Source organism: Populus trichocarpa, chromosome 10, assembly GCF_000002775.5.
Source record: "Populus trichocarpa isolate Nisqually-1 chromosome 10, P.trichocarpa_v4.1, whole genome shotgun sequence".
NCBI lineage: Eukaryota > Viridiplantae > Streptophyta > Magnoliopsida > Malpighiales > Salicaceae > Populus > Populus trichocarpa.
In genome coordinates this window covers 16938732-16951004 of record NC_037294.2, presented here as the reverse complement: position 1 = coordinate 16951004, position 12273 = coordinate 16938732, and the positions used below count along the sequence as shown (strand labels likewise).

At 34.9% G+C, this 12273-nt stretch overlaps 1 protein-coding gene across 4 annotated transcripts in view; it reads right to left on the bottom strand.

Annotated features, from left to right (window-relative positions):
- The window catches only part of LOC18102643 (phosphate transporter PHO1 homolog 3), a 59623-nt gene that overhangs the window by 4689 nt on the left and 42661 nt on the right, over window positions 1-12273 (bottom strand). The window contains exons 1-8 of one of the 4 annotated variants that reach the window (XM_052456525.1): window positions 4163-4817; window positions 3615-4033; window positions 3429-3500; window positions 3189-3318; window positions 2934-3054; window positions 801-1059; window positions 591-695; window positions 470-500 (exon numbers count right to left, since the gene is read on the bottom strand). The exons of the other annotated variants lie outside the window; for them this stretch is intronic. Coding sequence (XP_052312485.1) covers window positions 470-500; window positions 591-695; window positions 801-1059; window positions 2934-3054; window positions 3189-3318; window positions 3429-3500; window positions 3615-4033; window positions 4163-4754 — 1729 coding nt within the window. The 5' untranslated portion in view covers window positions 4755-4817. Of the gene's footprint in view, window positions 1-469; window positions 501-590; window positions 696-800; window positions 1060-2933; window positions 3055-3188; window positions 3319-3428; window positions 3501-3614; window positions 4034-4162; window positions 4818-12273 lie in introns of those variants that run through there. 4 annotated transcript variants of the gene reach the window in all.

Below are 12273 nucleotides of genomic sequence, written 5' to 3'. Positions count from 1 at the left end.
CTGATACCAATTGTTGGGGATTTCCGACCGGGGATGTACTGATAATTGCTCAAACGGAGGGTAAAGCACACTGACACACAATATTTAACGTGGTTCGGCAAAACCGCCTACATCCACGGGAGAGAGTCATTGTATTAGAGATAGAGAAAGGGTTACAATACATACATGTAGAGGAGGAGGATTACATCCACTCTACTCAACTCATCAACTTATCTTTGCTGCACTTGCAGCTGCTGCAATGGCAGCAAGGCTGCTGCCATTGCAGCCTCTCTTTCTCTCTTGATCTCTCTACTGCACTCACGTTCTCTCTCACCTTTTGCTCTCTCATAATGTCTCTATTTATAGGCATTTCATGGCAGCTGTTCTTGCTTTGTTGTCAACATTTGTGGCTGCCAAACTCCAGCTCATTCAACAATGGTGGCTGCCAACCTTTGACATCTTGGATGGGTGCACATGCAATGGCAACAACCCAACACCAAGAAGAAATCAGGGAGTGTTACCTGCAGAAAAAATAATTTCCAAGAGAATTAGTAAGCGAAAAATTTAAGTTCCATATCCACATTTTGTGATTTTCTGCCACCAATTTCCACCTTGTAGAGAGGAGCAGCAATACAGTGAAAGATACACGTGAGGAGGAGGAAGCGAGATGAGCGATAAAACATGTTGAATGGCCAGAGCAATATGATGAGGAGGAACTACAGGGAAAGAAAAATATCAGTTCATGCTTGAAAAATTGGAGGTCGAGGGAAAAACAAGAGAGAACTTATTTTTTAAAAAATAAATATTTGTAAGAATCTTACTATCAACACATTCAGAGGGAGAAGTTCTGTAAGCGCTTCGTAATCTTTCGTTTTAGGGTCCATCTCCATGTCAAGGTTTAAGTGCACACTGCATAAAGCTAGTACTGCAATACCAAAACCGAGAAGAAGAACTTGTCTGTAGCCCAGTTCGGTTTCTCGTTTGAAACCAAAAATGAAGGAGTAATTCACTCGGTACCGCCTCCAGAAGTATATATTAGCAGCATAGATGAGCACGTGTAGAACAATTAATCCAAACAAACTGCAATAGGTTGAGCATAGCTTGTCAAACAAATGGATCTAGCCACACATGAAAGGTTGGGATAAGGTTTTTCATGTTGAAAGAAATGAGCGAAGAGAAGCAGAAAGTGTTGGGGATTCGGGCTCCCCATGCGCGGACCGGTGGTGTACAGATAGTTGCCCAAAGAAAGCTAAGCACACTAACACAATATTTAACGTGGTTCGACAAATCGCCTACATCCACGAGAGAAGTCAATATTATTAGAGACAGATAGAGAAAGGATTACAACACACATGGAGGAGGAGGATCACTTCACTTAAACTCTACTTCCATTGCTCTCACACTGCTGCACAAGGCAGCAGGGCTACTGCCCTTGGCAGTCCCTCACTTTCTCTCTTGGTTTCTCACATTCTGCACTCTCACTCTCTCAGTTTGCTCTCTCACGTATGCCTCTATTTATAGGCATGAATGGTAAGACAACTTGGCCATAGATTATGACACTACTGGTGGCAGCACATGGGTTGCACCATTTTGTTAATGGTTGGTGCAACTATCATTGACAATGGCAACCCTCTTTTCTTAGGGTAGGCTGCACATGTTGTTGCCCAATAATAGCAATATCCCAACAGAAAGTAATTGTAGACCCTATGTTGGGATTTGCCATTATTGGGCAACCTACCCTAAGGAGTAGGGTTACCATTTGTCAATGGTAGTTGCACCTACCATTGACAAATGTATCAACCCATGTGCAGCTGCTGTTGTTGAAGAAGAGAAGCCACCATACTTGCCTATTTATAGGCATACGTGAGAGAGCAAAAGGAGAGAGAGAACGTGAGTGTGTGCAAGAGAGTGGAGAGAAAGAGAGAGCTGCAATGGCAGCAGCTGTAAGAGCACCAAAGAGAGCTGGGAGTTGAGTTTGAGTGAAGTGATCCTCCTCCTCCATGTATATTGTAATCCTTTCTCTATATATCTCTAATAATATGGACTCTCCCGTGGATGTAGGCGGTTTTGCCGAACCACGTAAAATATTGTGTCAGTGTGCTTTACCCTCCGTTGAGCAACTATCAGTACACCCCCGGTCCGCGCATGGGGGAGCCGGATTCCCCAACAATTGGTATCGAGGAGAGAGGGGAGGATTGTTGGGTATACGACCAAAGTCCCACATTGGCTAGAAATGGGGAGGATCATGGGTATATAGGGATGGACAAATATCTCCATTGGTATGAGGCCTTTTGGGTATAGCCCAAGAGCAAATCCATGAGGGCTTAGGCCCAAAGTGGACAATATCATACCAATGTGGAGATAGGTGGTGTCCATAATCCTTACAAGTGGTATCAGAGCCAGGCCCCGGAGTTAGCCATGATGGATGAATCCTCGGAATGCCGAACAAAAGGTGGTGGGCCCCCAATCACGATGTAATCCATGGATCAGCTCTATTGGATAGGCGGTGTGCTCCAAATGCTTCATGAACGTGTCCTGATCCCAACACGGTGAAGAGGAGTTGACCTAGAAAGAGCAAAAACTCTCAAGTCAGGTAGTGCTCTCTGGATGCTTCATGGACGTGTTCTGACCCCAACACGGTGAAGTAGAGAATGAAGAATCCTGGTTGGTAGAGAGTGGACGGATGAATGATCGGTTTGAGGGGAGGCTCGGTGGTCCTTTGTTCGAGGGGAGGATTGTTGGGTATACGACCAAAGTCCCACATTGGCTAGAAATGGGGAGGATCATGGGTATATAAGGATGGACAAATATCTCCATTGGTATGAGGCCTTTTGGGTATAGCCCAAGAGCAAATCCATGAGGGCTTAGGCCCAAAGTGAACAATATCATACCAATGTGGAGATAGGTGGTGTCCATAATCCTTACACCCTATGCTAAAAGAAAAGTAGTGTTACCTGTAAAGAGGAAACATTGTTTGCATGTATGTGTTCCTTCCTGGGTTATTCATGATTTTGCGGACATTTACGATTAAAACAAGGGCAATTAACAGGGCTACTGTGCAGCCAGAAAAGAAACCTGCAAATTTTCTCAGAATTATCAACTAATCAATAGCAACCCTGAAAGAGCTAACATCTAAAGAAAGCAGCTTTTTTTACACCAAGATGCTTGAATCACGTTGCAACACAAATATTAACTAGTATCTTACGTACCCATGTAAAATGTTATTCTATGTCTCTCTTTTTTCCCTTTTGGCCTTAAGACGCGCATGCCTTTACTCCGATTTGAGTTCAAGAAATGCTTAATGAATGTTGCCTCAACCCTTTCCATAAGCTTGGTAACCTATGATGGAATATACATTTTAAGTTAAATAAAAATGTATAGGACTAAAAACATATATATTGAATGTATTAGTGTCTTGTTGAACATTATGAAACAGAAACTATGCTCACTTCATCAGAGCTTCCAAGGAAGGAGTTATCCACCATTTTCATGTAAACTTGTGATGCATCCCTTGTGGTAATCTGACAGAATTATGCAAAGCGAATTGGGGAAAAAAACTTATCAAACTCTCATGAGGATTAGAATACAAGTAGAGAATAAGAGGAATCTGAATTCCCGAGGGATGACTTACATACCTTATCATACTTCTTCATAATTTTTGAAAACGCCAGTGTATTCAAGAAGCTGTAACTCTTAAGAAGGCGAAGCTTTTGGTAAAATTCAAAAAAAGCACCCTTGAGTTGTTCTTCAACTTTTCTAAGATTTTCCCTTGTAAATTTAAGTTCTGTTTGTTGGGGAACTTTAAGGAAGCTTTTGATGGTCGAGCGAGGTGTCGCCAGTGTGTTGTTAATCTTCACACGGTTTAGTATTTCTAATGGAGCTGGCCTAAAGGTACTTCTGACCATGCTCTTCGGCTTCTCTTCTTCTTCTTCTTCTTCTTCCTTCTGGTCAATATTATCGCTTTCCTTGTCCATTTTATCATGGTCTGATTCATCTGACTGCTCATGCAAGCTTTGCCCTTCCTCAATCGCATCCATTAAATGAAGTCCTCTTCCTGCACATTGAGAAGGATTTTAACGAAGTTAGCAAAACATTTAAGAAAGATGATTGGTCTTTTAAAAATGCTTTTGGAGGCAATGGTAATATATGTAGGCATGTGGCTGATTTAATTAGAGGAACTTACTGCGTTCTCTAGCTCCAGATGGAGAAGAAGCTGCCAATGCAGCAGTAGAAGCTGCAACGTCTGAAGCAAGACGAGTCATATCTGCCACTCTATCAGACCACCCAGCGGGATTCTCCACTTTTATCCTGAAAGCAATCAAAGCATCCATTTGCTTATTCAACATCTCAGCCTCTTTCAATACCTCCTCCACTTTAGACCTGTAAAACTTGTCCACTTTATTGAACTCGTCATCAAGCCTTCTGAAAAACACAAGCTCGTATTCTCCTCCTCGGACAGTAGGCATAAGAAATGTAGTCTGATAGCTTTGAGAGCCAGCGAGGTTCACAGAATTCACCAAAATAGGTTGTAGTTCAAGATCAGGAGAAGAAGGGCTCATAGGGGTGTAGTTAGTACTATTCCGTCGTGTCAGGCCACTAAAAGCTCTATATAGTGTGAGCTTTCTTTTTAGGCCTCCTGAGTTGGTTGCAGGTGGGTTGGTTCTTAGTCGGAAACTTTGTATCTCTTTCAAAAGGGTCTTGAGAAAATCGTAGTCCATGTATGCTTCTTGCCATTCAGGCACCGCTTGCGCTTTGAACTCTTTCCCAAACTTCATTTTTCAGGTTTTACTTTTTAGATATGTTTGGTAGCAGCAGTTGTAGTTTTATACGAAAGGAATTTGTGAAAACCAAAAGTAAAAAGATTTGCAATCTGCCTCCATTCGGTGAAATGGGAAGAAATGTCACATGGCAATGGATTGTATTTCGGGAACATGGTTAAGATGTCTTTTACAATATTTCTTTACTGCATTAAGAATTATAGAAACAAGTATTTTGAACTAGAATTAAAAATAACACAATCCACCATTTTCATCATTAATTATGGATTGTAATATATATCTTCCTATTTTTAATTAAATATAACGACACCTCCTTTTCATCATTAATTATGTCCTCTTCATATGTGGTTGAAAACATCCATCGATCCCAGTACGAGGACGAAAATACTTCAGGACGATTTATGGCCGGCTTTTATTACTACGGTTGATTGTGCAGGGTCGTACGAGAAAAAGGCAATTGTTGTTGTAAATTTAATGCAAGTTATGAAAGATTAGAACACATGTGGTAATGTTTGGTAAAGGTGATTTTTTTTTTAAGTATTTTTAAAAAATATATATATTAAAATAATATTTTTTTATTTTTATAAATTTATTTTTAATATCAACCTATCAAAAACAATATAAAAATATAAAAAAATTAATTAAAAAACAAAATTCTTTTAAAAATATTTCTACACCACAACAACAAAAATTATCTTAATCTACAGTGGTCTTAATCCCTTGCAAGTTGCAATTTTAATGGTCACACACCATTGTGAAACAATATAGTGACACCCATCCAATTCATTGGGTTGTTTATTTTATTATTTTTACTTTGCTAGGCTTTTTAGATTTTTTTAAATTTTTTTTAATTCTTAATTGTGGGTTTTTTTAAAAAAACAAGTTAATAATTATTATTTTCTAATTTTCAGCTAGGTTTTGATCTCTTTGAAGAGAATTTTTAATTTTCACTCTTATTTACTTATTGACATTATATTTTGTTAATAACATCATCCCTAAATATTATCTTAGATGTTAATTTTATATTATCACTTAATGGATTTAATTATCAACATTTGATTAGTATACATTTACTTAGATACTTTATTATACAAAATTAGAAGATTAAATACTTATTTAAATGAGAGTAAAGATTAAACACTTGATTGTAAGAATCATTATTCCTTGCTAAAACTATCTTATTTTAGGAGTAGAAAAATATGGCACCCCATATTTGGTTAAAAGGTGGAAATTAAGCTATCCGCTATACGAGACAATCTAGGACTTGCCTGATCTGGCTTCTGGTCTCGAGTTTTGAAAGAACATGCATCAACTTAAAATCGACTCAGTCAAGAATCAAGATAGAAAAAGGAAAGGACAAGGCTTGTCTCCAGAAAATAAAACTTACCCATTCTAAATTAACATGTCCAGCCATTAACTTCGGCTTTGGACCGAGTCATAGACCCGCACAGTTTGAATTACTTTGCTCAGCACAAAAGTCGTTGGCAGTGATTGCTGTTAGTTGTTCCTTGTTTCAGCAGGAGCTTCAGTAGCTATAATTAGCAAGCTATATCTAGGTGCTTAGACTACTCTAGATAGAAAGGAAATACCAGCTAGCTAGCAGCGCTGCATGCATCGTACTGCCGACACCATATTAAATATGAAAATGACTAACCGCACCCATATCCGTCAGATGAAGGAAATGATTTTCTCCAGGCGGCATTCATTTGGATCGTTACGTTTCATAGATATACATTAATTATTGAAATTAACAACTATCTAGAGGTAGAGGTGCCGTTTGAACCGAGGTTTGTTTTTTCTGTGGTTTCAGGTTCGAGTTGTTTATATGATAGTTACAGGAGACTTACATGGTCGTTAATTTCAGGGCCTGTGGGATTAGTCGAGGTGCATGCAAGCTGGCCCAGACACCCACATTAAACTAAAACAAAAAAAAAATTATTGAAATTAACGTCCGCCCCGCAGGTTAATTAGGTTGAGTTGAAAAATCATCGGAACCATGCTTTCTGCTCCTGCGCGCTCCTATGCTAGCTGCATGCTGGAACTGTTTAATTACTGCTATTTTCTGCTACCGTTCAGCATTTTGATGTCTTTGCTTCTAGCTAGGTTATGCTCATATACATATTAGGACTTAAAACCTGTTCTGATACTGCATGTTGGTATTATCTTCAGAAAGTTTGCATCTATAACTTAGTTTAGCAGTTATGAGAGAAGAATCTGAAATGATTTGCTATTGATGTTTGAGTACAGTACTTTATATATCAGCAGCCTGTATGATCACATGTTTGAATTCAAGTATAAATCATTCAGATTTTGATTCTCGTACTGCAGATACTATAGATTTCTTTTAGAGGCAGTTTTAGAAACAGGCTATATAATAAAATGGCTTTAACATCACTCTTTAAGATTGCCTTCTTTCTTTTTTATTTTAAACATTCTTCCTCTATCGAACGAACGGCAGTAATGTTCGTTTCGATCGTCTAGCAGTAAAGATTGTCTTTCATCCTCCACCATCTCCGACGCATAAGTGGAAAGTAAAGTGTGCGTGCGCCGTGTGTGTGTAATAATAATATTTCACAGCTAATTAAATATCAGCAGCCTCCGTTGAGTTTCCAGATAATTCAAACCCAGACTTCGCATCGCTTCAAATTTTCATACTTGAAACTCCACCAGTACTGCACTGTTAAAAAAAATAAATTTTAAAAAAAGAAAGATGAAACGATGGCCAAAATGTCCTTTAAGCAGATTGATGCGCTATAAACGCTGATTGAATGAATGAATGGACGGTCAGATTGTCGAGGAGTTTCAATCTCGTGTAGGTGTTCTGGGATAAGGATTGTCAGCCCAATTGGTAGGTGTTTGGATAGAATACCTTCTTCTAATGGTCTAGGATTACAGGCCCTGAATCATAACTCTTCTTTGGGCTCTAGTCCAACCTTCCTTTGGGCCTTGATAGTTATGTTCTCCTCGTAAGTGAAGAAAACCAAGACTTCCAGGATATATTGTTTTCCCTCCAGCAATCACAACTCGTTCGAAATCCAGAATCAAAATCATTAAAATTTTAAAAAATAAAATAAAACCAAGGAATTTAAATTGAGATTATATTAGGTCTAGTACTCGGCCCATAATTTGAATTTTTCTCACTCTTTAGTGATTCATTAAGCATTGGATGAGACTCGTTACTAAATAACACGTCAGATATGGGAAGCTCAAATTACATTAGAATTAATTGCTTGAAATTTCACAGATCTAGTGTCCTATATCTGAGTTAAACATACTTTATCCTATTAAAATTTCTTCTTTTTTATATAGAAAATAAAATCTCTATTTTTTATATTAACAAAAACCACAGGAACGCATCTTGAATTAAAAGCTCATATATATAGTCTGGGGGGTTTTGTTTTTTTTTTTTTTTTTTAATTTCAAATCTAAGCAATTTGAATTAAATTTGAAATTGTTTAAATTTGAATCAAATGCCTCTTATCATTTTCAGGATAAATACATTAGAGAAATATATATTTAAGATATCCATCAAAAAAATTTATAAAACACAATTTATTAATGAAGCGGGAGACTGTAAGAATTTATATATATACATGTATGAGTAACTATTGGTCGATTTTGATTGCGGCTAAGCAGAATAGGGAACTTCCACTACAAGTTCTAGGCGTAAATTATAATTTAATTACTCTTGTATTAAATAAGCACTCCCTTATTTAATCTTTCTAATTTTGAAAATCATAAGTGGTCTCTTAATCAAAGTTTACTATATATTGATTTGTTTAGAAATTAATAAATAAGATTTTAGGGGGGAAACCAACAAAAATACCAACGAAAAGACCAGTTAAAAATAAATATGAAAATAGAAGGATTCAATATTGGATTTTTAAATCAAATGAATAATTGATAATTTTACTAAAGATAGAGGGATTAATTAAGTAATAATTGATATAACAATTTTATTTTTTTGAGTTAATAAGTAACATATAGTTTTTTTATAACATTTTTAAATTTAAATGAAATAAAAGATATATTTTGAAATCTAATCGCCGCAAATACAAAGTATTGTTATAAATTATGATTTTTTTATAATTAAAAAAAGAAAATCGAAAATAAAAATATAAAATGGTTTATGTGCAGTAACAAATGCTCCGAATCTCCATCACTCCCTTCTCCCGTAACTCAACCACTTTTTTTAAAAACAAAAACATTGCTATGGTTTATGTGCAGTAACAAATGCTCCGAATCTCCATGACTCCCTTCTCCCGTAACTCAACCCTAACAAATGCTCCGAATCTCCATTACTCCCTTCTCCCGTAACTCAACCACTTTTTTAAAAAACAAAAACATTGCTCCATAGGGATATGTTTCGTAATGATGAATCGCAAGAAAAAAATATATTTTTCACTGTAGTTTTGCATGGCGCGGACTATATCATCACTTCCACTTCCAACAGAGTAGTCTAGCGTGGAACAGTGGTGACCATAAGTAGAAAAACTGTGCATGTCTTTCTAATTGAGTGCACTTGAATCAGTGCCAAATGATTGCTTGCTAACTTCACTCGATTCACGACGCCAGCCGATCGAGTGAATAGTGACGGACAACCATGCGCGGGCGTGATCATTACTCAGAATTATTTCCGATAAAATATCTTCTTATATGAACACTTTTCATGCTTAGTGGTCAATGGGGGCGCAAAGCTCTTATACAATGTTGTGGAATATATAGCCTATTTTCGATTACATTTTTAATCCAGGAAAATAAGGCTTTTATTTTATAATTAGCAATTGAAAGGGAGGCATTTAATTATGTGTTTCAATTGCTATTAAATACTCCTTATGTCTTACTACTTAGTTGTTCATTATTAAGTTTCCGACTGTTTGTCACTCTACTATTATTTAATTATTGCTAATTCCCCTGTTATGCATGTTTTTATTTCTTAAAAATACTTAATTTTATCTTGAGAAAGGTGGGAAAATGATATCTTTTGAAATAAACTTGTAATATGTTCTTCAAGGACAAAGTCGAAAAATTATATGTTTTTTTTAATGTATTTGATTTAGAAATAGTGAATAAACATTAAATGCACTCTGATGCACAAATAAATATTGGGGCGAAGGAGTATGTATAATAATTCACTTGTCGTTCCATCATCATTCAATCCTGCTAGCTAGTATCTGTACACGGATCACGATCATCATGAGCAAGATCTTGAAAATTCTCCAACTGCTAGGAGGACTTTTGCTTTAGTTTCAGCACTTCTACAGTGGAGATTCTTCTAGTGACTGTTACAGTGACATGCATGGTTACTTCATTTCTTTTATATATTGCAGAAAAGTAAGTAAAAATATTCATGTTTATGAAATACAGCTACATAAAATAAATATTATCTAAGCAAAGCATACACATGTCTTAACCTTGTTTTGCAACATTTCACTTCAGAAAAATCAAGTAAATGAGTTAGCACACTTTAATAATCAAATAAGGCCTAATTAATCTATTATTTCACCTGTGTATTTGTTATAAGAATTTTCAATTTCACACGAGTTAATAATTTCTCATCTTTTTAATTTCCACCCATGTATGACATGTATATCACACACATGCTTCTTTTATATTTTTTAAAATATATAGACGAGGATCCATTTGGATTTCGTAACATTATATAATTATTCATAAAGAAAACTAGAAACGAAGTTAACATTACAGTTGTTGTTAAGGGTGATTATTTTCGGTTCGGTTCGGTTTTTATAAAAAAAAATTACTGAACCGAAATTTTTTTTTAAAAAAACCGAAACCGAACCGAAACCGGTTCAAACCGACTAGTTTCGGTTCAGTTTTTTAGGAAAAAACCAGTTCAAACTGGTTTGGCTCGTTTTTTTTCGGTTTGGGTTCGGTTCGGTTCGGTTTTTTCGGTTTTAGACTTAAAAAACTGAAACCGAATCAGCCAGTTTTTTCAAAATTTTAATCGGTTTTTTTTCACGGTTCAGTTTTTTCAGTTATTTTTTTCTAGTTTTCTCGGTTTTTTGATTTTTTTACTCACCTCTAGTTATCACATATAAAAACATGAATCACGTGTTGTGCTTGTGGATATGTGCAAGCAATGTTTTCATAATAAAATTTCTGCTCAATTAATGAGTTGTTTTCTTTCATAAAATTTTTTTAAAGAGAGAGAGATAGAGAGGAGTGTTTAGAGCACGAGAAAAATGTAAGGAACGTACAAGAGAGAAATGTGTAGAGAGGGGAGGAGAGAAGAAAAAGCAACAATTATTTTTGAAAGAACTGGTTGTTTCTTAATTTTGCTGTCTATTTGATAACACGAGATATTTATTATCATGTTAATTTACCTTATGGAAAGTGGTGCAATGATAAAAAAAAAAAAAAAAAAAAAACATGAAAAGTTATGGTATCTTGCTGTCTCATTAATGAAGAGGTGAGTGGTTCGATAAGTGTTTTTTGAGGTAACATGTTGGTAGGAAATAAACATTAAAGAGAAAAAAATGTCTTGCACGTATAGAGAATTTGACGTGAGCTAATGGATGATGCACAATATTGGTCTAACTTCTTGAAATTACGGCCTATTTATTTGTTGCAAAGTAATATTTTTTGGGAAAATAAATTTTAGAAAAGTAAATTATTTTTTGATGTTTAATAGTGTAATGAAAAATAAGTTGGAAAATATTTTCCAGTGTTTGGTTATGTTATGGAAAATGAGCTGGAAAATAATTTATTAATGTTTTATTTTTCTCAAGTTTATTAAAATAATGAGGAACAAATCTTACAAATTAAAAAGTTGAATGAGAATGAAATTGAAAAAAAATATAATTTCATAAATTATCTCAAATAAAATAAATTATAATCAAAATAATAGAGATCAAATCTAAAAAATAAAAAAAATAAAAGATGAAGAAATTAAAATAATAATAATTAACATTTCATAAATTATTTCAAAAAAAAAGTAACAATCAAAAGAATGAAGACCAAATTTGATAGATAAAAAATTTTAATAAAAAAATAATAAGAGAAAAGCAAATAACAATTACAAAAATGAGGACCAAAGTTAATATAAAAATTAAATTTTAAGAGATGAAATTGAGAAATAAATATTCAAAACAAAATATATATATATATATATATATATATCAATCAAAAGTTTGAAGATCAAATTTGATATAATCAGCAAATAATATGACATTTAAATTTTTCACAACTTCCGGAAATTGTTTCCCCCCTAAATTTTCCAGGAAAACACTTTTCTGAAAACCAAGCCAAATTTTTTTTGACTGAAAAATATTTTCTATTGACCAACTTTTCTAATATCAAATAAATATAAAAAAATTTAAAAATAATTTTTTAAAAAATAAATTCTGCGAAACAAACATAACCTATAACTCAGCTAAGGATACAGCTTCCAATTTCATCATTAATGTCAGAAGCAAGAGATATCTGAAACTGTCCAAGAGTTTAATTAATTATTGACTCATCACTGAAATAACTTTAAAATAATCATAACTAGAAT